The following is a 24,581-nucleotide window of genomic DNA, read 5'->3' as shown; positions in this document are numbered from 1 at the left end:
AAGATAAGCAACATTTGTGACTGTAAGCGTTAAAGTGATTCATGTTGCTGTGTTCTTTGGCTCATATCTAAATGATGCTTTGGTGCAGAATGATTTTATAAAGATGTTTAGAATCTGTGTTAAATCGTCTTGCTTTTTGCCATCTGGCTTTTTCTGATAGCATCGAGCTACGAGTTGCTAGTTCCGAAAACGTACTGAGTGGGCTGACTCCTGACAAAATGATGACTATGATGACTATGATATTTTAATAATTCTTTTAGTTGGTGTTTAAGTTGCGTTGAAATGGCTTACTAATTGTTTGCTCCCAAGGAAGATTATTCTTTGCATTTTCAACTTTTGGGGGTGTACGCATTTTCAGTTTCTTTATTTTAAATTTGTCTCTCGCCTTTAACTCATGTACATATTTATTCTGTAATCAAGTCCCATGGTGCACGCCGGAAGGGGCGGGTCTTTTCCTCCCTATGGTGAAATCAAGTTTTCTTCGGTTACCTCAGAGCTGTTCTGCAAAGCTGTCGTCTCCTCTTCCTCCTCCTGTCCATCTTTCTTCGGGTTCTTACAGGAGCCTTTGGTCTTACAATTCCCGCTGTAGCTCTTCTTCTCACCCTTGACTAGCGCCTGGAGGCGGATCAGGAACTTGACCTTCCAGGCCAGGAAGTCGGCCTGAATGCTGCCATGCCGGCTCTTCACCACGTCACAGTCGCCCTCTCCCCTGGTCATAATTCGCACAGCGCTCAGCATCCAGAGCCACTTGTCCACGTTGGTACCCACCTGGTTAGGTATAAAGGATCGTGGGTTAAATAGAGTTTTAAAGAAATAAAGTCTGGCTGTTCTTGACCGGGTGAGCTGCGGAATATACCGTCAACCTCGGTGCTGTGTATATTCTTTGAGTAACTGACAGTGACGAACATTATTATGGTAACGCATATTATGAAGAGCTTACCGTATTATAGTGGCCGACATAGACCGAGTTGCCAAGACCAAACACCGCGTAAGGGAGGCCTTTGAGGTAGGTCTTCCCGTATCTGAAGTCGGTCGACGCCTCCTCCAACCACTTGCAGAACCACTCGGCGTTCTCTGTGGGCTGTCCGTCAGTGTAGGTCGCCACGAGAAACACGCAGACTGACTTGTTGGTGCACTGAAAGGAGCCAACCCAAAGAACAATGGCTTAAGAGCATTCAGTTTATTTTGTTTATTTTGTATAGCCCAATATCACAAATTTGCCTCAGAGGGCTTTACAATCTGTATACATACGGCATCCCTGACCCAGGACCTCACATCGGATCAGGAAAAACTCCCCAAAAATAACCTTTCAGAAGGAATGTTGTACATGGCCTGTTAGCAAAGACACATTAACAATATCCAACAGAGAGGTGCTAATTAAAGGCAACACGTCTTTAAGCAGCCTTGTTGGGATGGGGTCTAAGAGACAGGTAGATGGTTTAGAAGTAGAAACCGGTGAGGACAATTGGTCTAGGTTAATGGGAGAAAAGCCATCCAAATATACACCAGGGCATACAGCCGTTTCCAAGGCCACTCCTCTTGATGACAGATCAGCACTGGTTGAGGGCAAGAGATCATCAATCTTGCCTCTAAAAGTTCAAATCTTTTCATTGAAGAAGTTCATGAAGTCATTACTACTGAGGTCTATTGGAATACACGGCTCCACAGAGCTGTGACTGTCAGCCTGGCTACAGTGCTAAAGAGAACCCTGGGGTTGTTCTTATTTTTCTCTATTACTGATGAGTAATAGGCTGCTCTGGCATTACGGAGAGCCTTTTTATATGTTTTAAGGCTGTCTCGCCAAACTAAGCGTGATTCTTCCAGATTGGTGGAACGCCATATGCTTTCGAGCTTTCGTGAAGTTTGCTTTAGGTCGCGGGTCTGAGGGTTATACCAGGGAGCAAACCTCCTTTACCTCACTGTCTTTTTCTTCAGTGGGGCTATCGAGTCTAGTGTCATTCTCAGTGAGCCTGTAGCACTATTGACAATATGATCAATCTGGGACGGACTAAAGTTAGCACAGGAGTCCTCCGTCACATTGAGACGTGGTATTGAATCAAATGCAGAAGGAATCACTTCTTTAAATTTAGCTACAGCACTGTCAGTTAGACATCTGGTGTAGAAACTTTTGACTAACGGTATATACTCCGGGAGTATGAAGTCAAAAGTTATGAGGTAATGGTCTGACAGAAGAGGGTTCTGTGGGAAGACCTCCAAATGCTCAATGTCAATGCCATATGCAAGAACAAGGTCGAGGGTGTGGCCAAAGCAGTGAGTGGGTTTCTGTACTCTCTGACAGAAGCCAATCGAGTCCAACAATGAGATAAATGCAGCACTAAGGCAATCATTATCGATATCCACATGAATAATAAAATCTCCTACAATAATAACCTTATCAGTTTTAAGGACTAAACTTGATAAACACTCTGAAAATTCAGATATAAATTCTGAATATGGACCTGGTGGCCGGTTGATTTAATTAATTTAAGTGGCCGTGGGACAGACACAGTCTCTATAGAGTTAAGGTTAAGGGTGGGTAACTGCTCGAATGGAAGTGCAGAGAAGGGTGGAAGACTACAACTCTGCTTCTGCTTCCTGATCTGAACTCTGGGTCATGGATTAAGTCCATTAATCAACTTCGCCATGTTCGCAGAAATGAGACGCGCTCCATCCCAAGTGGGATGAATGCCGTCTGGACTCATCAGATCAGGCTTTCCCCAGAAAGTCTGCCAGTTATCTATGTAGCCCACATTGTTTGCTGGGCACCACCTGGTCAACCAGCGGTTGAATGACGACATGCGGCTATACATGTCATCATTGATCAGATTGGGAAGAGAGGGCCAGAGAAAACTACGGTGTCCGACATTGTCTTGGCATAAGTACACACCGATTCCACATTAATTTTAGTGACCTCCGACCGCCGCAGTCGGGAGTCATTACCGCCGGCGTGTATTATAATCTTACTGTAACTACGCTCATCTTTAGCCAGCAGTTTTAAACAAGATTCAATGTCGCCCGCTCTGGCCCCCGGGATGCATATGACTTTGGTCATATGCATTCCATTACAGTTGGAAATTAGTTTTTTTTACCCCATGTCTTTGTCTTGGAAACTTTGAAAAACTAAATTTAAACTTTAAGCCTTTGATTTCCATCAGTATAGATCACTTTAACATAAAAAATAGAGATGGTAAAAAAGTAAAAAGTGCACCTCAAGTGCATGGTCAAAATATCAGCTGAATCAATGGCAGTGGCTGGTGCCTGCAGCCATATTCCCCCTACATTAAAAGCTGTTTATTTCCCTGTCCCAGAAACCTCCTATTTCACCTTTCAACGCACTACACGGTACCTGCTGCAAAAGAATTAAGAGAGCACTGGTGAAAATAGTCATCTTTCTTCAGCAGAGCGGGATTCATGAGACATTTATCCTCTAGCCGCGTGAAAGATGCTTAATCATTTGTCAGGTTACATGGGGAGGAGCAGCTCCAAGTTTTTAGATTTGAGTCGAGTGCCACATTTTGCTACACACACACCGCATCTTTTTGACCTTTTTCGAAGCAAGGGGGGAAAAAACATCTTCTCTTTTGACAGGGCTCACCTCATCGGCAAGCTGATCGTCTGGATCGTAGTCTCTGATGTCAATCACCTTTGCCGGCACCCCCAACGTCTTCACCTCCTCCGACAGTTCTTCTGCAAAGCCCTGAACGAATGAGAAGTCTCAGTTACCACCTGTCACTCATAAATGTATTACACCCGCCTTCATAGTCCATTACGAAACCCCTAGTTTTTTTAAACCTATGTTCAAATTTTGCAGTTGCAAATAATGTCTACTGTAGGAAATAAAAATAGTGAGGTAGAATATCATCGCCGGTGTTGATCTGTATCGCCTTATTCTAGCATATAATAGCTTGTCTGTATGTTACCATCGTGAGGAGGGGGAGGATGTACTCTGACTGTACCTTGGCTGTTCCGGTTTGTGAGCCATAGAAGATTTTTACTCCAGACACGTGAGCAGCCACAGCGTCTCTGTCAGAGTGGTCGCTACTCTTCTGAGCTTTGGAGTCTTTGAAGAACTTGTTCTAAAAAAAATCAAAATAAAATCATACAGACATAATAAATGACATAAGGATAACAAATGGCAGTCGGTCTTGGAATGTAGATCAAGCGTGCACTCCAAGAATGTTTGGAAAACAGGAATCTGATATTTATTCCAATCCAGCTGATTAAATAAATGAACATCAATAACTGTTTAACAGCTCAGTTCTTCGGTCTTTACATGGTTCCTTCGATGTGGGATATGTTGTCTTTGCCTCAGCAAAAACTGGCACCATTATATGAAATACAACTTTGGCGGAGCAGAATGGGACCAGATCATTTTTGGGGTTTAGTCCGAAATGTTAGTCTGTGTATAGTTATGTTGGTTTCCACGTAACCACGAGCAGTGCCTGAAACACTGAGGAGCTTTGTTTAAAGAAGTCACTTAAGTTAGAAACAACCAGGACCACATGAAGCAGAGGTCAACTCACCTTCTTCAGAGCCACCTTCACTGAGAACCAGATCCCAAAGACCAGCGCGGCGGCTGAATACAAGTACAGCCTGTTGTGCCACACCGACATGAGATAGCTCTCACTGGGACTGAGGGCATTTTGTGAGACTGGAGGGAGAAAAGGGCTAATTGAGTCCTCTGTTTTCACGTTTATCAATAATGAGGGTTAGCTAACTTCACCACGCGCTCAAATGCAACGCAGCACATGTCGCTAACCCGAAAGCAGCGACCTCGGGTCACCTGCAGTACATAAAAGGCGGTTGGCTAGCAATACATGCTAGCTAGCAATGTTACCAACAATGGCCAAAACATAACGCCAAGTTAGTTTCCTGTGCCGTTCACATTTACCATGAGCTCACCTTTAGTCTCCGAGGCGGACACGCGACTGATGCAGAGCGTAACAACCACGAAGACGCTCAGCATCGCTGCAAATGGTCTATTGCAATACACAGTCCTCTGCAGCTGATGTTGAGTCCAACCTGTCTCTGGCCGGTGAGCATGCTGGGAAGTGTAGTTCTCTGTAGAGTTGACCCCAGTCTGTGCGTTTTTTTTAAAGCGGAAAGACATACAAAACTTGTCAAAACGTGCGTGCCAAACACGGGCTAGAACGCCTTCATTTCGATAATAGAGCAGTGTGGTGCAGTTATGACGTGTTTGTTTTAGGCTAACCCCGAAAGTCAGCGTCGTACTGGTACTTTTAAATTATTGCAGAGAATAAGATTTGTGGCAAACACAAAGTGTATGTGTATTGCAAGTTATATTTAGAAAAAATATCCTTACAAATGAACACCACTTTTATAATTTGTGAACGTACTCGCAAGAAGCACAACTTTTAACTTGCTGACGAGTTGCAGCCTCACGTAGCAAGTTTTTAGCAACTGCGTTTTTTTTAACCAAATAACACAATAACATTGTTGATACGAGGGAACCGGGAGTGCATACATACTAACACACTTTCGGGTTGTAGGACTCGTTCCTGATGCACTCGAGTAACCCTCAGTCTATAACGTTTCATGAATTATTTAAATCAACGGAACAAAACTGTAGTGGAACTGATGTTCGACGTCAATGTTTCACGGCGGACACTCCTTGGAAACGCACTGATAGCGCATTGACGACGCAGTTATCTGACGGCATAATATTTTTTCTCTCTCAACAGCAGCTTTGGAACCGAGCACTCTCACCTGATAAACATAAATATGTCTATTTTTACGCCAACAAACCAAATACGACTGACAAATGTGGCGGTGGTGAGGATGAAGAAGGGAGGGAAGCGGTTTGAAATTGCCTGCTACAAGAATAAAGTTGTGAACTGGCGAGCGGGAGCGTGAGTAACATTCAACGTCAAACACCCACAAGTGTTGACATGTTTTGACCAAACAGTGACGAAATGTGCCCGTCAATTGTCTCTCAAAGTCAGCGGACATTCTCCGGTGTTTCGGTTTAACAGACGACCGTTTTAACTGGTGACTTTCAGCCGAACGCGCCTGTTGTCGTAGTTCCAATCTTCAACAGCCGTTGTTGTTTAATGTGTACATGATGTATATACGATGTAGTTAGCTATATGAGAGGGGTTGCCATTGTATTGAAAAATGTAACAGCGCTGCATTCACGAGGACAGCTAAGTGGCGTATGTGTCCGTCTCTGAATGTCCACACATTGCGGTTTTCTTCTAGAGAGAAAGAACTTGACGAGGTTCTGCAGACACATTCCGTCTTCGTTAATGTGTCCAAAGGGCAGGTGGCGAAGAAGGATGACTTGACTAAGTCTTTTGGGACGGATGATCTGACAGCAATCTGTAAAGAGGTGAGAAGTGTTTTCCTGCCCAAGTATTATCCTCAAAGGCCTCTGCTGTAATCACCTTCACTCTCTGACAGATCCTGGCCAAGGGAGAACTCCAGGTGTCAGACAAGGAAAGGCATTCTCAGCTGGAAACAATGTTCCGGGACATTGCGACTATCGTGGCAGAGAAGTGCGTCAACCCTGAGACCAAGAGGCCGTATACAGTCAATCTCATCGAGGGGGCGATGAAGGACATCCACTACTCTGTCAAGCCCAACAAGAGCTCGAAACAGCAGGTGAGGCACCGCATACGTCAGTCAGACTTTTCGTGATTTATAGACGACGCAAAGGGCCGTTTCAACGCAGAGATAGTATTTAAGCTGCCGTCCCGGCAAAGATTTATTTTTACAATTATGCATTACCATATATTGTCCTTTTCAAAGAGTATGTGAAGACATTTGCAGAAGGATTGAAATATGTTTGTGTGCCATTATGTAGACCGGAAGTGAGCTTTGTGAACGCACCTAGCGCTGCCTTGGAGTGAACATGCTTTTGCATTTCCAGTTGGCAGTGATGCAACACTCTGCAGAAGCGTTTCATTATTATTATTGTTGAGGTCATGGTCAGGTTTTGGTAAAGAAGAGACAGCCATCTTTAAGTTCTGTATGCAGGATAAATCAATCCGTGACGTTCTGCATCTTTGGTGCTTTTCCCATTCACTTTAATCTGAAACGACTCGCCTGCCTGTTCCCCTCGAGGCTCTGGAAGTGATCCGGCAGCTGAAGGAGTCCATGGAAATCCAGAGGGCCCACATGAGGCTGCGATTTGTGCTGCCAGCCAAGGAGGCCAAGAGGCTGAAGGAGAAGCTGAAACCACTTCTGCAGGTTGTGGAGAGTGAAGATTTTGATGAGCAACTGGAAATGGTGAGGGGGAATGGCGAATAATATAAACTCTACACTTTTGACCTTCTCTGCCTACTGTTTTTCTTTTTTTTAACATTTCCATTCTCTCTCCTGTGCCTCCTTCCTCCTTCCTCCTCCTCCTCCTCCTCCTCAGGTGTGTCTGGTGGATCCCGGCTGCTTCAGGGAGATCGATGAGCTGATCCGCTGTGAGACCAGAGGCCGAGGCTCTCTGGAGGTTCTCAGTCTGAAGGACGTTGAGGAGGGAGATGAGAAATTCTAGGAACCTTATCCACACTAACGTGCCACACCTCGGCGCACAAAGAGTCTATATTTTCAAGGAGATTCATGCTAATTTACCGTTTCAGAGTCTCTTAAGATTTAAAGGCTTTGTTTAACTTTGCCAGATTTGCATGCTGGGTGGAAGGTATTTTTGAAAGTTTGTTTGAGCATTCATACCCAAACAAGCAGATCAGTGAATATTTCCGCTTTGCATTCACCTATTTATTTAGGTTTTCTGTATCATTAACAGAACTTTTCTGCCTTCCATCAGCCTTTTGTGTGCCATGTAGTCATGCTCAAATCCCAGTTTTATGGATCAATACTTCAAAACAACAACTTTATATTTTGTCATAATGAACAAGCTTGCTCTGCAGCAAATAAATATGTAACAAAATGTTTTTGTTTCTGTGTAACCTCAGTGGTTTTACTAATGCACACAGTTTGTTGGAAAACAATATGAAGTCAGTTTTGCAGAACTCCAAATATGTAACATATAACATATAACATCTTCAAGGACTGTAAAAAGCATAACATCCAAATCAGTGATATTTAAAGAACTTCCATCTGTTGTACCTTTTTGTGGAAAGCATGCTGTAGAGTTATTACAGAGTTTAGGAATGTGCACATCTCAGCCAGGTGTTTCCTCCCTTTCGGGTCAACATGGCAGCAAACGAGGGAAAAAATGATTTGTGTTGAGCCAAACTTTAGTGGATCATAACACATCAGGTATGGCATTAGTCAAAATGAGCACCAACTTTTCTCTGGGTGTCAGTTTTTGAGTCACAACAAAGGCATGTATGTATATTTATATGCATATATTTGTGAAAGTATACACATAAGTGTGTACATTTGTGTCTATATATTTATTTAGTGTTAAGAAAATAATACAATGTTTGTAAAAATTGCTTTAAAAGAATAACTTTATTAGAAATAAATTGCAGAATCCACCCAAAGAGTTTTCACATTTGTTAGAGTTTAGAGCATGTGTTTTCAATTTGCATTAAAGAATATACGCCCTATGAATGTAATTACTGTAGCTAACAGAAGAAGAGTAATACGTTGTTGTTTTACTTATTCTATACCGTTGAGGACCCTGAGGACAAGAGGTCAACAGGTTTAATGTGCAGGCACAAAACTAGGTTTGTTTCGTGTCTCCCCACATACCTCACACACCCCCGCACCACACATGGCTCAGGGTCATCTCAGACTGATAAGGGACTAGACAAACTGTTTCCTCATTCTGTGTGGGATAACCACTTGCTTCAATAAAAAGTAATGTGGTAGAGCCAGAGTGTTTTGGAGACGTGCAGAGGCACAGCTCAACATTCTCCTTGCAGCAAGTAAAACCAAGAGCTTGAGTCTGTCATCTGTGGTCATTGGAGTGTGGGTCTGTTAATTGAACTAGCGGGGCTTTATCTTTATGGTAAAAACCCCACAACATTATACCCTGTAAACTAGGATTAATTATTATTATTATTATAGATTTCTAAAAAGTGCACAGTAAAAGAGTGCCCTCTCTTTTTGTACATGGGAAATCAAAACGAGAAAGCTGAGATAGATAACATAAGATTATCAGCATATTGCACGTCCCCCTCTATCTTTGCATTATGAGGTTTTTAGACAATATCATTAAATCAATTTTGAGTATCAAAACATTGTAAAAATTATGCAGCTAAACAATATATACCTTAGTCAATATACCATTGAGTCATTTGCGCTGCAATTTATTCCACCATGTCCTTTTTGTGCAGAAGAATCCCCCTCAAAACAAAGACGGTATATAGTTGTAAGACGAATGTAAACTAGATGAAGTCAAAGTATCAGAGGGCTGTAGAGCCTTAATGTACCAATAGTACCACAGGAGAGTCATACAGTGCTTATTGCTTCACCTCACTACTAAAGCCAGTGCATCATGAAATAAATACACACATATTCATTCCACATAAGGATTGCCCAGTCAAATCACTCACACACAGTTAAAATACCCCCTTCCTCCTCCACCCCCCTCAGATGGGCTAGGATCTGCGCTCATACTGGCTATGTGTGAACACAGTCCTGCTGATCCGGCTCAGTGGGTGACTGGACTCCTCCTGCCCCCCCGCCCCCGGACTCTCGGCGGTGGGGCATCTGGTGGCGAGAAACGCCCCCCCGGCCACCATCAGGGCGAAGGAGATCCACCCGAGGTACAGCGCCGGCCCCCAGACCCTCTGCAGCAGCACGGCGCCCTCCAGCGGCTGCCCGGTGTGGTGGCACGTCCAGGCGGTGGGAACCAGCAGCAGGATCCCGGACAGGACGAAGAGGGCGCCAGAAAACACTTTGACCTGGCCACGATCGGGGAACCTCACGACCCCCGCGGCTCCGATCGCCGCGGCGAAACCCCCGGCCCCGATGGCGGCCATGACGAGGGCCCGCCACGCCCGAAAGTTCCCGGAGAGAGACATGAGGGACTGGTAAAAGGAGCAGTGCAAGCTGCCGTCGTGGGCCAGATCCCAGTGATCCCATTCCAGCCACACCCCGTCCCAGTAGGCCGGCAGGGTGGCCGTGACGTTGTCCACAGTGCCGCTCACCGTCCACAGGGCCAGGCAGCGCGTCAGCACGGCGCACAGCCACCCGGTGAGGGCCACACCGAGGGCAGCGAGCTCCAGCTGCCACTTCATGACGACCGGCATGCCCTGATCCTCCTCCGGCGGGGTTGAGGTGTGTTGTTTTGGGGGTTTTAAAACGTGTGTGCGCGCGAGGCTGAGACCTTCTGTGTAGGTTTTGCGTGTGGCTCTGTCTGTTTTGCATGTCTGTTCAGAGGGGGGGGGGAACCAGTTCTTTGGCATTTGCGAAAAAAGGAGGCACGGCCTTGGTTGGAGGAGGGAAATTCTTCTGTTTTCTCTGCCATGGTTTCAAAACAATCCATTTCTCCCAGTTGTTTTGAGAGAAAACAGAGCCTCCACTGTGTCTGATTGTTCAGCCGACTTGGACTTGATTTAAAGAGCACAATCTCGTACGGACATTCAATAGGATCTTCTTGTGTTCCTGTAGTAGCAGTGGAGAAACAATGACTCCTAATGGGGCCCGACTTACGAATTCAACTGGCCACGTGTTCTCTGGCAACCTCTGGTTCTGAGGAGTGTCTTAAACTTGCATTCTGTCTACTGACCACCAGGGGGCGACTGAAGTCTGGTTGTATAGAAGTCTATGAGAAAATTACTCTACTACTCTCTTGATTTATTCCCTCAATAAACATTGTAAACATGAGTTTATGGTCTCAATCTCTAGTTCCAAGTCTTCTTCAATACAGCATGATGTTAATTTAGTAAATGATGGTCATTTAGAGTCAAACAGACCATAAAGCAGGGTTCAAGGCGGGGCTTACTTTGATTGACAGGCCGCTACCAGAGCCTTAGACAGTGTCTCTTTGTGCCTCCTCCACATTACAAATATGGTAACTTCCGTTCATTGGTTGCCCAAAAAAACAACACAGCGACGACCGTAATCCAAGATGGCGACTCAAACTCGAGGCTTCATAACGGCAGTCCACAAACCAATGGGTCACGACGACTACGTCCACTTCTTATTTACAGACTATGGTTGACTCTAGACTCTCAGATGCAAATCACAAGCACGCAAGTTTTAAAAATGGCAAAAATATTTTCATTTTGGAGTTTTCACCCAACATGATTGATGTCATTCGCTTCACGATCATCTACAGCGGGACAAACCGACCCTCTTACTACAATAATTGGCAAAAGTCTTCAAATTGACGCCGTGTGTGATGGAAATGCTGTGAGCAGATGAGCTGGAGACTGAAGAAGCAGATGGAGACCCTCGGTGTCTTAAGCTGAAGCTTTATTGAGGCTTGAATTCGAGGGAGAAGCCACACACACAATACAAGTGCAGAAAATTACAAGAATGTGGTCAAGATAAATTCAGAAGGTTTTTGCTCGTCAAAGGGTATTTAACCTGTGCCGGATGTACAGAATTGTGGAAATGCCTAATATGGTCGTTTCCCTGCCAGGCTTACAGGCGTACAGATGCAGGCAGAGGTCATGATGTCGTTCCTTTTGCAAGCCTCCGGGTGTGTGTGTATGTTGTGGTATTTAGACATTGGACTCCCCTCATGTCCCTTGATGCAGGATTCCATGAAGAGATACAGCAGAGCTCCACTATCAGTAGCTACTGCTCTGGGCCTTAAGGAAGGTCAACCTGGTCTAATGGTCAAATCCACGTGTCTCTAGAAGAACATTATATTAGAATGACTTGCAAAGCACACCTTTCATATGTTTAAACACGTTTTGTTTTTCAATATCTACACACGGCCAATTGCATCATATCACACGGTTCAATGCATTTATCCTTCAGTGGGGACTTCGATGCCCTCACACGTAGTTCTTGATGGCGTAGCTGCTGCTGCGGGTCTTGGCCAGCGTGTACCCGCCGGAGGGGAACCCGGCCCTCTGTGTCGGGCAGCTGGTGCACAGTATGGCCCCCCCGCAGAACAGCAACCCGGACACGACAAAGCCGATGTATATGGCCGCCCCAAGCTCCCTCTTGAGCACCTCGGGGACGCGCGGGTTGTGGAAGTCCCTGATGACAGAGTTGGCCGTCCAGGAGACGGCGACCACAGTGACGAGTGCCGCCAGGCAGAAGACGGCCCCGGAGCCCAGCACCAGCCGCGCCTTGAGCGTTGGGTGGCCCAGGCAGTTGGTGCAGCGCGCCCCCAGGAGGAAGACCAGGAAGCCCAGGCACCCCAGCACCAGGCCGATGCAGATGAGGCCGCGGGCCGCCTGCAGGTCCGGTGACAGGTCCAGCAGGGCGTCGTAGAGCTTGCACTGCATCTGGCCGGTGTACTCGCTTACGCAGGTCATCCACAGGCCCTCCCAGAACACCTGCATGACCACCAGCTGGGTGCCGATGAACGCCGTCACCTTCCACATGGGCAGGGCGCAGATCAGGATGGTCCCGGCAACGCCGAACATGGACAGGCTAATGCCCAGCTCCTGCACAGCCATGGGACAGCGGGGGGGACCCTCTCACAGCCTGGGGTACACGGAGGGGGGAGAGGAGCAGAATCACGTTCATGTATGGCTTTTCATTTGAACCTACAAGGAGGAATTATGTAAACTAAAGAAATATGAGATATGATTAGACAAGCTGCAGATACAAGGAGTCTTTGTGCAGGCCAACTGGGTTCATTATTATCAGATGTGATGATGACACCAACCGCAGATACGTTTACGTACATCTCAGGTTGTTTTCTGTCACCGGTGTCATTGAATAAAGATGGCTGGTGATTAGCCATGAAGGCAAACGGCCACAAGGTTGCAGTATGTCACAATGACAAGGGATCGGGTCCTGCAGTGCTGACGACTGGAGGAAACAACAATCTGTTGTGTTTTTATTTGAAAAGATGTATCTCAAAATTCAATGTTAGAAATTTGAAGAAAAAAAAGAAAGACGTATGTATCAAGTGTCATCTTCTGTTAAAGAACAGTTGCCCACATGAAATTACAATATGCCAATAAAGTGTCTTTGAATATTCAGTGCTGAATCAACTTATTTGTTTGTGGTGTTGCAGAATTACCTTTCTAATCACTCATTGTGTATTTTTTGTGACGGCAGTGAGTGAGTTGTTCAAGTGGGGAAAAAGGAACATTTAAGTATTTCACTAACACCATCAAAGAGTGGGATTAACGTCTGACCTCCAAATCCAAGGCAGACTGAACCAAACTGTCAAGTCACAATAAAGTTTCACGACAACAGAGAGTCGCTGAGGAGAAAAACATGAAGGCAAACAACGAGGAAGCAGGAACGCTCTTCTTCCAGAGACCTTCGGGTAATTCGACCCTCCCTCCCGTCTCTCTGATCTGCAGCCTGATCGCATGAGAAAACACTTGTGAACGTGAAACGTTACCATAGTTTTAATACTTTGGTTTTTAGATAACCCCCTTTTAATTACTTTAATGTATATAACAATTACATATTATATTATTTATGTATTGGTTAAGTTTGTTTACTATTTATGGTGCAAACGTTGACGTTTGAAAGCAGGTCCTGCTTTACTAAACAGATGGGCCAACAGGATAATAAACCACTGAGTCGCCATCTTTGTTCCCGGGATAGTGATCTCAGGTCTGTACCTGTCAAACAGGTTTTAAATAACCTTTTATAAAGGTACATAAATAGGAAGCATGAGAGAAACATCACTTACAATTGAAAGTCATTTATTGTGAAAAGAATAGAATTACTAGTATCAAAAAGGTGCAAAGTGCCAAGTGAACCAACCACTTTCCCAGAGATTTAAAACACAGTGTTTATGATTTAAACCACCACCGTATAAATGTTCATTAACAACAATATTCAAAAGCCATCTCAGACAGAGAGCTTCTTCAAACAGTGATTTTTTTCCTAATATCTTAATAATTATAAAGTGCGTATTTCCTTAATTGTGGTCCTTTTTCTTCAAGTTTCACAGCAGCTGATTAAACACGTGAGTGTATTTTACTTCATGACAGACATCTCATTTGTGCCTTCAGAAATCTCAGATATACGTCTTGTTCGGCGTAAACGAGTATATTGATTCCTCATTGCCGTTTCCTTCAGAATTGTTCAGGAGGTTCTTCACCGAAGGTTTTTTGTCTTCCTTGGGGGGACAGCTGGCACACAGAAGCGCTCCTCCCAAGAGCAGCAGCGCCCCGGCCCCCCAGCCGATGTACAGAGAGGCCCCCAACTCTCTTTTCTGGCCATCCACCAGCAGGGGGTTGTAAAAGTTCCTTATGATAATGCCGGCAGTCCACGAAACGGCGATAAGGCAGAGGAGCCCGCTGATGATCAGCAACACGCCTGCTGCCACCGAGGCCCTCGCCTTGGCCCTCTCCTCTGGAATAAAGTTGGTGCACTTCCCGCCGACGAACGCTATGAAGATGCCCGCGATGCCGGTGACGATGGAAACCACCACCAGGGCCCGGGCCGCCTGCAGGTCGCTGCTCAGAGCCAGCATGGAGTCGTACACCTTACACTGCAGCTGGCCCGTGCTCTGGGCCACGCAGCTCATCCAAATGCCCTCCCACACGACCTGGGATGTCACTATGTTGCTGCCGATGAAGGCCGTCACCCGCCACATGGGCGTGCCGCAGACGATGAGCACCCCGATCCAGCCCAGCAGGCCCATGGCGCAGCCCGCCATCTGCAACCCCATGGAAGCCATCGCCTTCCCTCTCCGAGTGTGTCTCTGAGAGAATGTTTGGAGCCGATCAGGGTGTTTACGTTCATCTGAGGCAGAGTTACAATGAAGAAGGGGAGGCGTGAAAGACAAGCTATTAAGGACACACAATTCCAGCCGTGCAGGATTCTTTGTGTGCGTCACAACAACAGCTTGGGGCTTCACTCATTCTTGTGGATGAAGAAGAGGATCGTGTTGCAAAAAGGTTTGTTGGTACTCTCAACAAGGAAAAGGACGGATGTGGCAGAAGATTTACTCATGTGTAAATGGAGGGTTTGAGTGGCGTTGACTTTGAGGGTCTACTAAAAGGAAGTCTGCAAAAGGCCAAGGCAAACATTGATCCGCCTCTACATACAGTACATGTATCCACAAATGTTTTGAGAGGAAGTCAAAATAAATCACCGCTGGGTGTGAGTGAAGCATACTGTGCATATTCCGAGACAAAGCATGTCAAACTGAAATATTACTGGGCACAGAACTAAGATGTTGGACCGTAAACGTCTGCCTCTGCTCATGTAGCTCTGCATTAGCAGCCACAGTATTTATGTGCATCTGTCGAAATATTTTAAAACACCTTCACAAAGGCGAATAAACAATTCTGATTATTTTAGTTTTACTCTCTGGTTTTTTGAAACTATAAACAGCATGACTTTATGGAACATATATTCTTAGGTTGCTAAGACAGTTTGGGGTCTTTCAAACGTGTGGACGTGAGGCTGAGACAGCGAGGGGGGGGCTCTCACAGCCTGGGGGACACAGAAGGGGGGGGGGGGGGGGGGAGCAGAATGGCCACACGGTTGCAGTATGTCACAATGACAAGGGATCGGGTCCTGCAGTGCTGACGACTGGAGGAAACAACAATCTGTTGTGTTTTTATTTAAAAAGATGTATCTCAAAATTCAATGTTAGAAATTTGAAGAAAAAAAAGAAAGACGTATGTATCAAGTGTCATCGTCTGTTAAAGAACAGTTGCCCACATGAAATTACAATATGCCAATAAAGTGTCTTTGAATATTCAGTGCTGAATCAACTTATTTGTTTGTGGTGTTGCAGAATTACCTTTCGTTTGCAGGAGAATTATCACACTTTGATTTTTCACAGATCTTTTATATTTAAGCATATATATTTGAGACAACAACAACAAAATTGCAAAATGTTGTTTCATAACCAAAGCTAAAGACACAGTGATGTTTAACAACAAGAAAAAAAACAGTCATCTGTTTAATTTGAGCAATTATTGTAGGCGTACATTTTCTTTTGAATAACTAATGAGTGACTGTCTTGTTCAGGTCTAATCACTCATTGTGTATTTTTTGTGACGGCAGTGAGTGAGTTCAAGTGGGGAAAAAGGAACATTTAAGTATTTCACTAACACCATCAAAGAGTGGGATTAGCATCTGACCTCCAAATCCAAGGCAGACTGAACCAAACTCTCAAGTCACAATAAAGTTTCACAACAACAGAGAGTCGCTGAGGAGAAAAACATGAAGGCAAACAACGAGGAAGCAGGAACGCTCTTCTTCCGGAGACCTTTGGGTAATTCGACCCTCCCTCCCGTCTCTCTGATCTGCAGCCTGATCGCATGAGAAAACACTTGTGAACGTGAAACGTTACCATAGTTTTAATACTTTGTTTTTTAGATAACCCCCTTTTAATTACTTTAATGTATGTAACAATTACATATTATATTATTTATGTATTGGTTAAGTTTGTCCTATGAATCGCCACCTTAACGTGGTGGAGGAGTTTGAGTAGCTCAGTGATCCTGGGAGCTATGTTGTCCGGGGTATCAGCCCCTGGTAGGGTCTCCCAAGGCAAACAGGTCTCGGGGGAGAGCCCAGACTAAGAGCGGTTCATTAAACCCTGATGATAAGCAGCCCACGGACTGAAGCTACCTTGCCCGGACAAGGGAAACCGGGGCACCCTCCCGGAGCCAGACCCAGGAGGGGAGCTCGTCGGCGAGCGTCTGGTGGCCGGGCTTTCGCCCATGGGGCCCGGTCGGGCTCAGCCCGAAAAAACACCATGGAGCAGCAGTCACCCTGTGGACCCACCACCCGCAGGGAGAATTATCGGGGTCGGGTGCTATGTAGACCGGGCGGCGGGCCAGGCGGGAGACCTGGGCGGGCCGATCGCCGGCGGCATAGACTAGCTCTAGGGACGTGGAACGTCACCTCACTAGCTGGGAAAGAGCCGGAGCTGGTGCAGGAGGTGGAGCGGTACCAGCTAGATATAGTTGGGCTCGCCTCCACGCACAGCATGGGCTCTGGAACCAAGCTCCTGGAGAAGGGTTGGACTTTGTCCTTTTCTGGAGTTGCCCAGGGTGAGAGGCGTCGGGCGGGACTGGGGATACTCACGAGCCCCCGGCTGAGCGCCGCTGTGTTGGAGTTTTCCCCGGGGAACGAGAGGGTCGCCTCCATGCGCCTACGGGTTGCGGGGAGTAAGGCTCTGACTGTTGTTTGTGCTTATGCACCGAACAGCATTTCGGAGTATCCGGCCTTCTTGGAGTCGGTGAGAGGGGTCCTGGAAAGGGCGCCGCCTGCCGACTCCATAGTTCTCCTGGGAGACTTCAACGCTCACATGGGCAATGACAGAGAAACCTGGCGGGGCGTGATTGGGAGGAACGGCTTGCCCGATCTGAACCCAAATGGTGTTTTGTTGTTGGACTTCTGTGCTAGCCACAGTTTGTCCATAACGAACACCATGTTCGAACATAAGGTGGCTCATAAGTGTACCTGGTACCAGAACACCTTAGGCCGGAGATCAATGATCGACTTTGTAATCGTATCATCTGATCTGCGGCCGTATGTCTTGGACACTCGGGTGAAGAGAGGAGCAGAGCTGTCAACTGATCACCACCTGGTGGTGAGTTGGATCAGATGGCGGGGGACTCGGCTAGAGAGACCTGGCAAGCCCAAACGTGTAGTGAGGGTGAACTGGGAGCTGTGAAAGACAAGCTATTAAGGACACACAATACCAGGCATACTCATCAGGTGCAGCATACTTAAAAAGGCCTTCTACATTGGAAGAAGAAAAATAATTTGATTGAAACCAATTTTTCAATCACTGCTTTGTTACACAGTGATGCATTTGTTCCATTGTCTACTTTGTCATCAGGGAGTTGTGCACTCCGTCACTAATCCACAACAGGTTCAGTGGGATTTTCTCACTGATGGCCGAGGGCAAGTTAGGAATGTGAAACTAGGTTTAAAAAAACAGGTTGTGTTCAAACCGGTGAAACACCCTGTAATGCTGTGTTGGCATTGTCATCGCAATGAGTCGTCTGGGCAGAAGTTGTTTCCTGGATATCATGCATTCACATTTATTTGTAGACAAATCCTGCTATGTAAATCTCAGGTTGTTTTCTGCAACTTGTGGTTAAGTGTCTTGCTCAAGGATACATTGATGTGGATAAACAGAGATGGGGATCAAACTGCCGATCCTCTGATTGAAGGACGACCCTGCTCTACCACTGAACTGTAATTTTTCGTTGAAATGTGGAAAATTTTTAATGTTAACACCGTTAGCTCCGTCAGCACTGTTGCTGTTTGACCTCTAGCCGCCGGCTTAGCCATCACTATGTGTGGAGGCAATTTGTCTTTTTTCCCCTTATTTTTAGCATCCTTAAGGTTAGGGGACCTTTGTCTTCATGGTCACAGTATCAATTTATACTCTTGGATCTTAAGACATGTCTGTGGTAATTATGGTTTAACCCTGGTGTGGTCTTCATATTTTTGTTATTCAGCCAGTGTTCGTGGGTCTGGTGGACCCGTTGCATTTTGCGGTTTTCAACACAATCAAACAATTTTGACAGATGTTTACTTCATCCCAATAACAAGCAATGTAAACTGCATATTTAATAGTTGCCCTTTACCTTTTCTTAGATCACATTTATGAATGAATGTGCTCCTAGTTTTTATTATTTTTTAAAAGAAAAAGTCATTTAAAAAGAAAATAAATTCTAATCAAGATATGAGTGTGGCTCGTGGCCACATATTCTCCCATACTCATGAGTACCACATTATTGCCTTTCTTTGGCAAATAGGATACACAAACTTGGAAGCGTTGACCGGCCTGTTCTGTGTAGTGTTGTAGTGACTGTTTTTTTTCCGTATTGTTCCACCTTGGTCAGCTTCCTCTTTAGGAGCTCCTGTCCCAGCATTTGCGTGGTAAAATAATGGCCGCATGTGATGTGTCCACTGAGTCCCTGAGTCAGCACAACTCTCATTCCTTGATTCTTCTGACTAGCTCCTCCATCAGGCTTCCCCCTTGTAAGTTCCAAGCATAGGAAGTGGCATCACAGGAAGCCCAGATCATGTATGCCCCTAAATGTCATCAGCTGCTCATCAATGGTGGCATTATGCCCGGGGGAGGCGGTGCACCTCCCCGGGAGACTGTCGTCTCAGTTATCAAAGCGGAAAAAAAATTCCTAGTTTTCCAGAGACATCATTGCACGGAAAGGTGCTCTGCCAGTTTCTGGGATGCTGTGGATTCCCCTTTGGATCTGAAAACTCCAGCAAGGATAAGAACCCCAAAGTAGGCATCTAAATGATTTTGGTCCATCTCCTTCAACCGCTCTCCAAAAACATGCCTACCTTCTAAATTAGTGCCATCAAGAATAATTTTCTGGATGGAATCTGGGGTGAAATACTTGATGTCCTGCACATCCGTGCACACCGCGTTGCCCCCTGTTGCATCCATAACACATTGGCAGCCATGCAGGGGGGCTCATTTCTTGGGCAAGAAGACCATTTAATTTCACCATTATTTGACATCCATATTTCTTCACTTGCTAGCTGATGACGGGCTTGTTCTGGTCCTGGAGCTGGCTGCTGACGGGCTGACGTGCAGCTCGTCTTCGTTTTCGAACTAGCTGATGCTCAGACTCTGTCATAATATACATATTTTCCACCCATTAAAACATGGTATTTAAGTGAAACAATAACTATGAGGTTGGTTACTGACTTTCAGCTTTAATGGACTTTGTGTAAGGACCCATACCTCTTTTTATACAGTAGAATTTTGAATTTTTGGAATGAATTAAGATCCATCTGTAAAGGTTTGTTTTTATTAGTCAATTAGTTTTTATTAGTCAATCCCATATACATGTTTAAATACTCCCTAAAGCACCACGTGAATAAATCATCACAGCTGAGAACAGTATAAATAGATCGTATTCATGTTTAAGTAATATTAGCTAAAAACGATTTATTAATTATTTCACTTTATTGTCAATTACAAGTTTACTTTAAGATTGATCAGCAGAAACCAATGTGCTTGGGCCTGCAGTGCCAGAGACGGAGGAGGGAAGTAAGAAAGAATGAGGACATGGTTGCTTTCGGCCTTTTCTTGGGATTTGTTGGCAAGAAAAGAAAAGTAGAATAACGGCAGCCTTATCCTCCTCAAACATCATTGTTGACTTTTAATGTGCTCATCAATCATTTATTTAGTCTTTTTTTTACTCAAATCAAAGCAAATACGTCTTCATTGTTTAAATGCTGGTGCAGTATGGCTATTAATGCATGTGGAAACAAACTGTGGCCGATTCTATGACAACGTTTGGGCTGGCACTCAACACTGTGGTCGAACTAGTTTAACACCTGAATGACAACGCTTCTGAAGACCGACTGCAGACACTTACGAAAATGTTCGAGAATGAGGCCCAACGTGTTTTTGAATTCATTTTTATTTTATTTTGGAGAGCGACAGGGAAAGTCTCAACCAGTGAATTAAAATCGTGAAGGTAAACAAACAAAAAAAAGTTTAATCTAAACAAACAGGCAGAGAAAAGAATATCACTTCAATGTTTTATTATATAAAAACAGTCTTTTGATATTGCATTTGACCAAAGATATGAGTAAAATATTTTATACAGTAAATTCACAATACATCAAGGGTACTGTACAAGCTTCCTGCTATCATAGCCCTTGTTGACCGTTAACATCGTCCTAGCACAGCTTCGATTTGCATTTACAGAGAAGAAATGGGTTTGATACAAGCTTTATAGAGAACAGCTCTCATTCAGTCCAGTCAGCATGCTGCTGGGAGACGTTTCTTCACACCACATCGTTTGCACGGGGTTTCTTGTTCAGCAAGAAACACCTCAAATAAATCTGAATTTCTCAAAAAAATCGGTACTCAGTCTCTCGGTCACTTTAAGAAAAAAAGAAACTTGTGGTGCTGACAGAAATTCACAAGAAGGAGGATCTCTCATACAAACTAAGATAATAAGAGAGAACGGACCTCTCAGACATATTCTCGGCTGGTGGCTGCGGACCTGGCGCCGGCGTACTTGACTGGATACTCTGAGCTGTCTTTGTGTGGGCAGGAGCTGCAGAGGAGGGCACCACCCAGGATGAGAAGCCCGGCTGTGCCCCAGCCGATGTAGAGCGCGGCTCCCAGCTCCCTCCTCTGGGCGTTGGTTATGAGGGGGTTGTAGAAATCCCTGATGATGGTGTTGGCGGACCAGGAGACGGGGATGAGGATGAGTACGCCGGCGCAAATGAAGACAATTCCAGCGGCAATGGCCACCTTGGCCTTGGAGTGCTCCTTCTCCACGAAGTTGGTGCACTTGCCTCCGATAACGCCCAAGATGACCGCAAAGGCAGCGACGATGATGGAGATGACCACAAGGGCCCTGGCCGCCTGGAGGTCCTCGGGTAGAGCCAGCAGGGAATCGTAGATCTTGCACTGCATCTGGCCCGTGCTCTGCACCACGCAGTTCATCCACAAGCCCTGCCAGATGACCTGCGCTGTGATGATGTTGGCCCCGATGAAAGCGGTGACCTTCCACATGGGCAGGGCGCACACAATGATGGTCCCCAGGAAGCCAATGATGCCCAGGGCAAAGCCCAGCATCTGTCGTCCCATTGACACCATGATGAGGTCTGGTTTAAGTCACTCGAAAAGCGGCAGAAGAGTTGAGCTTTTTCAGGAGCAGGTCAGCTCAGCTCGAGTTGTAAAGTTGAATAAAGACGGTTGAGCGTTTTCTTTGGTTATAAAGATGTCTGATTTGAAGGTGGAGTCCTAACCTGAAACCAGTCCGCTGGTTGACTTACCTGCCCAACCAGATTCTTGAAATGTGCTGTAAGGTGACGTGGAGTAGTTTCGATGAGATGAGCATCAGCTTGAAACGACTATGTAAATGAGGCTCGTAAAGAGGCCCTGTATGCGTTGCTGATTGAAACGACGGTCTGCCCGTGGCCAGCCTGTGATTGGGCACGTTACGGAAAGATCAGGTCCAGTCACATGTTTCAGGTTTAAAAAAGCCTCAACCTGGGAGGGAGTATCACCGGTGTTGTCAAAAGTCAACTGAAGGAGCCTCCATTTATGGTTTTACTCATTACGTCTGTTTAATCGTCACCATGACATACTATCCCGTGATTTATTCAGTTGTGATTGTTTTTTCCAATCAGAATCACAGCACTCACGTTGGCTGTAGCTCATGTCCCACAAACACAAGGTACCCGGTACACTGAACCCGGTGCTCCAATAACACTTCACATTATTAGAATCTCTTTTTTGTGTTTTTATTTGCACATGGTTTATTTTTTTTGTGTCTTTGTGGATTCTAGGTTTTAATAAGCTCTTTACAGTTTATGGTGCAATGACAGTGATCACAATATATATATATATATATATATATATATATGTATATGTTTTAGAAAATTCTATTTCATTATGTTATATTTTAGAGAAGTATTTCTATTGCCTTTTTTAATATAATTTCTGCCTCTCGCTCACACAGGAGGGCCCTGGCCCAGTAAAATGTCATAGATAATGTTTCATATATTACAATATGTTAATGACTCCACAAACAGATGTTAATATACAACAAATATTTTATTGAAAATCTTTAAAAATAAAGATGCATTTACAGAGAACATCTGCACGCTAATACAATAAATATATGGACAGCGATATATGGAAACAGTGAAAAGCAATGCACCTTTCAGTGCACACAGCCGTGTTGACACAATATTAGTCTGACATCATCCTCTAAAAATACAATGTGTATTTTGATGTTTTTTTACTTTATAAGGGCATCACAATTTGCAGTCATCCTGGCAAAAATGTCAGTCTTTATCCTCCTTCTGTCCTGTCAGGGTTTAGAGGTATTGTCTGGCAGAGTATGCGGTTGGTACTGCATACGGTTTGCTAGATATGTATGTCCCAGTACCTGTGTACGGTTGGCTGGAAGCGGGCGCATACACTGGGCCATACGCTGCTGGGTTTATCCCTGGGCCTGCGTAAGGGTACATCGGTGCTGGTGGGTAGCCTGGGTATCCATACATGTCCTTCTGAGGAGGGCAGGACGTGGTAAGGGTGATCCCGCCGATCAGAAGAATAGCAGCAGATGCCCAGCCAATGTAGATGGACGCTCCAAGCTCCCTCTTCTGTGAACTAATGATCAAGGGGTTCTGGAAGTCTGCGATGGTGATGGCCGCGGACCAGCAGACGGGGATCAGGATGAGGACGGCGGAAACAATGATGAGACAGCCGCCTATGATCACCACCTTGGCCTTTGAGGAATCCTTGTCCAGGCAGCTGGTGCACTTGGCTCCGATGAAGGTGATTATGAAGCCGATGAAGCCGAAGATGAGGGAGATAATGACCAGGGCTCGGCCGGCTTGCAGGTCGCTGGACAGACTCATTACAGAGTCGTTCAGCGTGCACTGCATCTGCCCGGTGCTCTGCATTACGCATTTCATCCACAGGCCGTCCCAAATGTTCTGGCCCGTCACGATGTTGGCTCCAATGAAGGTGGTCACTCTCCACATGGGGATCCCACAGGTCACCGCAACCCCAACCAGGCCTATGAAGCTTATGACCTGACCTGCCACCTCCTTGCCAATCCTCCCCATGGTGAATAGGCTTCGTCTGTGGCAGAAGCGAAAAGAGCTTCAGTGCACAGGTCTGGTCCTCTTTTGGAGTGACGCAGCGCTCTCCCTTGTTTGTCAGAGAAGCGCACAGGAGGAGGGCTGTCTGGTCGTCAGGTGAGTTCTTCTGGCCAAACTAGATTCCATTTCCTCGAGCTAGAGGAGTGCCACCCCTTTTTATAAACAATGCTGTGCTTTTGGTGTTGGAAAACACTCTCATATGCAGATTTTCCTGCAGTGAGGATGTGGTTATTGGATGGAGTTGCAGCCAATTAGGGACTTCAAAAGGTACTGAAACCCCCTCAAGGCTGTGAAAGATGATCACATTACAACCAGGTGATTGTTCACAAACGGCTTCTTTAACATGCTAATTTACAATAAGAGTCACATCTTAAGGCAACCCCCACACGCAACTGAAGAGTTATTTTAAGAGTTGGTTTATATTGTTCATAAAAGATCATTTCATATTTTCACTGTTCCTATAACACAGGCAATTTTAAAGGAAAGGCTTCTCTGTATTGCTTCTCTGTGTCACTAAATCAGTGGTTTTCAAACTTTTTCTGTTGCGCCCCATTTTGGAGGAAGAAAAATGTTCGTGCCCCAACAAAATTGTAACTAAATGTTTTTTGTGACTCCTCCATCTGTGCTTTTTCAAATAATAGAATAAAGAAAATTGCAATCACTTTTAATTAAACCAGATTGCTCCATCAGACAAAAACAAATAAAAAGTGCAATCACTTTGTTAGAACAATGCAAATAAAATATTTGGCAAATAGCTTATTGTGGCTTCAATTAACATGTTTTACACTGAATATCTTTACAAGATAATAACAATAAAGTGCAACCTGTGAAAAACTAAATAAAACAAGTTCAAATATTTGGCAATAAAGAGTTTTACCCTAAATATATTTTCAAAACAATAACGTGCAACCGGTGCAAAACAAACTTAATGCAGATATATGTGAGCCATCAAGTTGTATGAGTATTAG

General features: G+C 45.1%; 7 protein-coding genes across 7 annotated transcripts in view; 1 reads left to right on the top strand and 6 right to left on the bottom strand.

Annotated features, from left to right (window-relative positions):
* The window catches only part of tyw1 (tRNA-yW synthesizing protein 1 homolog (S. cerevisiae)), a 53,392-nt gene extending 48,352 nt beyond the window's left edge, over window positions 1–5,040 (bottom strand). Inside the window, exons 1-6 of the mRNA XM_034548575.1 lie at window positions 4,903–5,040; window positions 4,524–4,651; window positions 3,957–4,076; window positions 3,596–3,697; window positions 941–1,135; window positions 490–768 (exon numbers count right to left, since the gene is read on the bottom strand). Of these exons, the coding sequence (XP_034404466.1) occupies window positions 490–768; window positions 941–1,135; window positions 3,596–3,697; window positions 3,957–4,076; window positions 4,524–4,651; window positions 4,903–4,966 (888 nt within the window). The 5' untranslated portion in view covers window positions 4,967–5,040. The remainder of the gene's footprint in view (window positions 1–489; window positions 769–940; window positions 1,136–3,595; window positions 3,698–3,956; window positions 4,077–4,523; window positions 4,652–4,902) is intronic.
* A 540-nt stretch (window positions 5,041–5,580) lies between these two features.
* sbds (SBDS ribosome maturation factor) lies at window positions 5,581–8,453 on the top strand. The gene is made up of 5 exons (XM_034549212.1): window positions 5,581–5,870; window positions 6,220–6,349; window positions 6,421–6,621; window positions 7,084–7,248; window positions 7,382–8,453. The coding sequence occupies exons 1-5, from the start codon at window positions 5,743–5,745 to the stop codon at window positions 7,505–7,507; spliced, it is 750 nt and encodes a 249-aa protein (XP_034405103.1). The 5' UTR covers window positions 5,581–5,742; the 3' UTR covers window positions 7,508–8,453.
* Window positions 8,454–9,409: 956 nt separating this feature from the next.
* LOC117741565 (claudin-4-like) lies at window positions 9,410–10,745 on the bottom strand. The gene has a single exon (XM_034548674.1). It carries the CDS (start codon window positions 10,329–10,331, stop codon window positions 9,522–9,524), a length of 810 nt encoding a protein of 269 aa, XP_034404565.1. The 5' UTR covers window positions 10,332–10,745; the 3' UTR covers window positions 9,410–9,521.
* Window positions 10,746–11,873: 1,128 nt separating this feature from the next.
* On the bottom strand, window positions 11,874–12,506 carry cldnj (claudin j). Its single transcript, XM_034548661.1, has one exon. The coding sequence runs from the start codon at window positions 12,504–12,506 to the stop codon at window positions 11,874–11,876; it is 633 nt and encodes a 210-aa protein (XP_034404552.1).
* A 1,455-nt stretch (window positions 12,507–13,961) lies between these two features.
* LOC117741290 (claudin-4-like) lies at window positions 13,962–14,759 on the bottom strand. The gene has a single exon (XM_034548238.1). It carries the CDS (start codon window positions 14,699–14,701, stop codon window positions 14,036–14,038), a length of 666 nt encoding a protein of 221 aa, XP_034404129.1. The 5' UTR covers window positions 14,702–14,759; the 3' UTR covers window positions 13,962–14,035.
* Window positions 14,760–20,508: 5,749 nt separating this feature from the next.
* LOC117741926 (claudin-4-like) lies at window positions 20,509–21,700 on the bottom strand. The gene has a single exon (XM_034549197.1). It carries the CDS (start codon window positions 21,590–21,592, stop codon window positions 20,960–20,962), a length of 633 nt encoding a protein of 210 aa, XP_034405088.1. The 5' UTR covers window positions 21,593–21,700; the 3' UTR covers window positions 20,509–20,959.
* An 889-nt stretch (window positions 21,701–22,589) lies between these two features.
* Window positions 22,590–23,712, bottom strand: cldnf (claudin f). The gene has a single exon (XM_034548293.1). It carries the CDS (start codon window positions 23,575–23,577, stop codon window positions 22,822–22,824), a length of 756 nt encoding a protein of 251 aa, XP_034404184.1. The 5' UTR covers window positions 23,578–23,712; the 3' UTR covers window positions 22,590–22,821.
* Window positions 23,713–24,581: the final 869 nt, after the last annotated feature.

The sequence above is a fragment of the Cyclopterus lumpus genome, chromosome 13 (genome assembly GCF_009769545.1).
Source record: "Cyclopterus lumpus isolate fCycLum1 chromosome 13, fCycLum1.pri, whole genome shotgun sequence".
NCBI lineage: Eukaryota > Metazoa > Chordata > Actinopteri > Perciformes > Cyclopteridae > Cyclopterus > Cyclopterus lumpus.
Note: the sequence above shows the minus strand (reverse complement) of the source record. Positions and strands in the feature narration are given on the sequence as shown.

What these genes read in the sequence shown, in the direction of transcription:
- sbds (XM_034549212.1), top strand. Translation starts at nt 5,743, where the DNA reads ATGTCTATTTTTACGCCAACAAACCAAATACGACTGACAAATGTGGCG. An exon ending in GTGAACTGGCGAGCGGGAGC is followed by an intron (nt 5,871 to 6,219) that starts GTGAGTAACATT and finishes GTTTTCTTCTAG; the next exon opens with AGAGAAAGAACTTGACGAGG. An exon ending in TTGATGAGCAACTGGAAATG is followed by an intron (nt 7,249 to 7,381) that starts GTGAGGGGGAAT and finishes CCTCCTCCTCAG; the next exon opens with GTGTGTCTGGTGGATCCCGG.
- LOC117741565 (XM_034548674.1), bottom strand. Translation starts at nt 10,331, where the DNA reads ATGCCAAAGAACTGGTTCCCCCCCCCCTCTGAACAGACATGCAAAACA.
- cldnj (XM_034548661.1), bottom strand. Translation starts at nt 12,506, where the DNA reads ATGGCTGTGCAGGAGCTGGGCATTAGCCTGTCCATGTTCGGCGTTGCC.
- LOC117741290 (XM_034548238.1), bottom strand. Translation starts at nt 14,701, where the DNA reads ATGGCTTCCATGGGGTTGCAGATGGCGGGCTGCGCCATGGGCCTGCTG.
- LOC117741926 (XM_034549197.1), bottom strand. Translation starts at nt 21,592, where the DNA reads ATGGTGTCAATGGGACGACAGATGCTGGGCTTTGCCCTGGGCATCATT.
- cldnf (XM_034548293.1), bottom strand. Translation starts at nt 23,577, where the DNA reads ATGGGGAGGATTGGCAAGGAGGTGGCAGGTCAGGTCATAAGCTTCATA.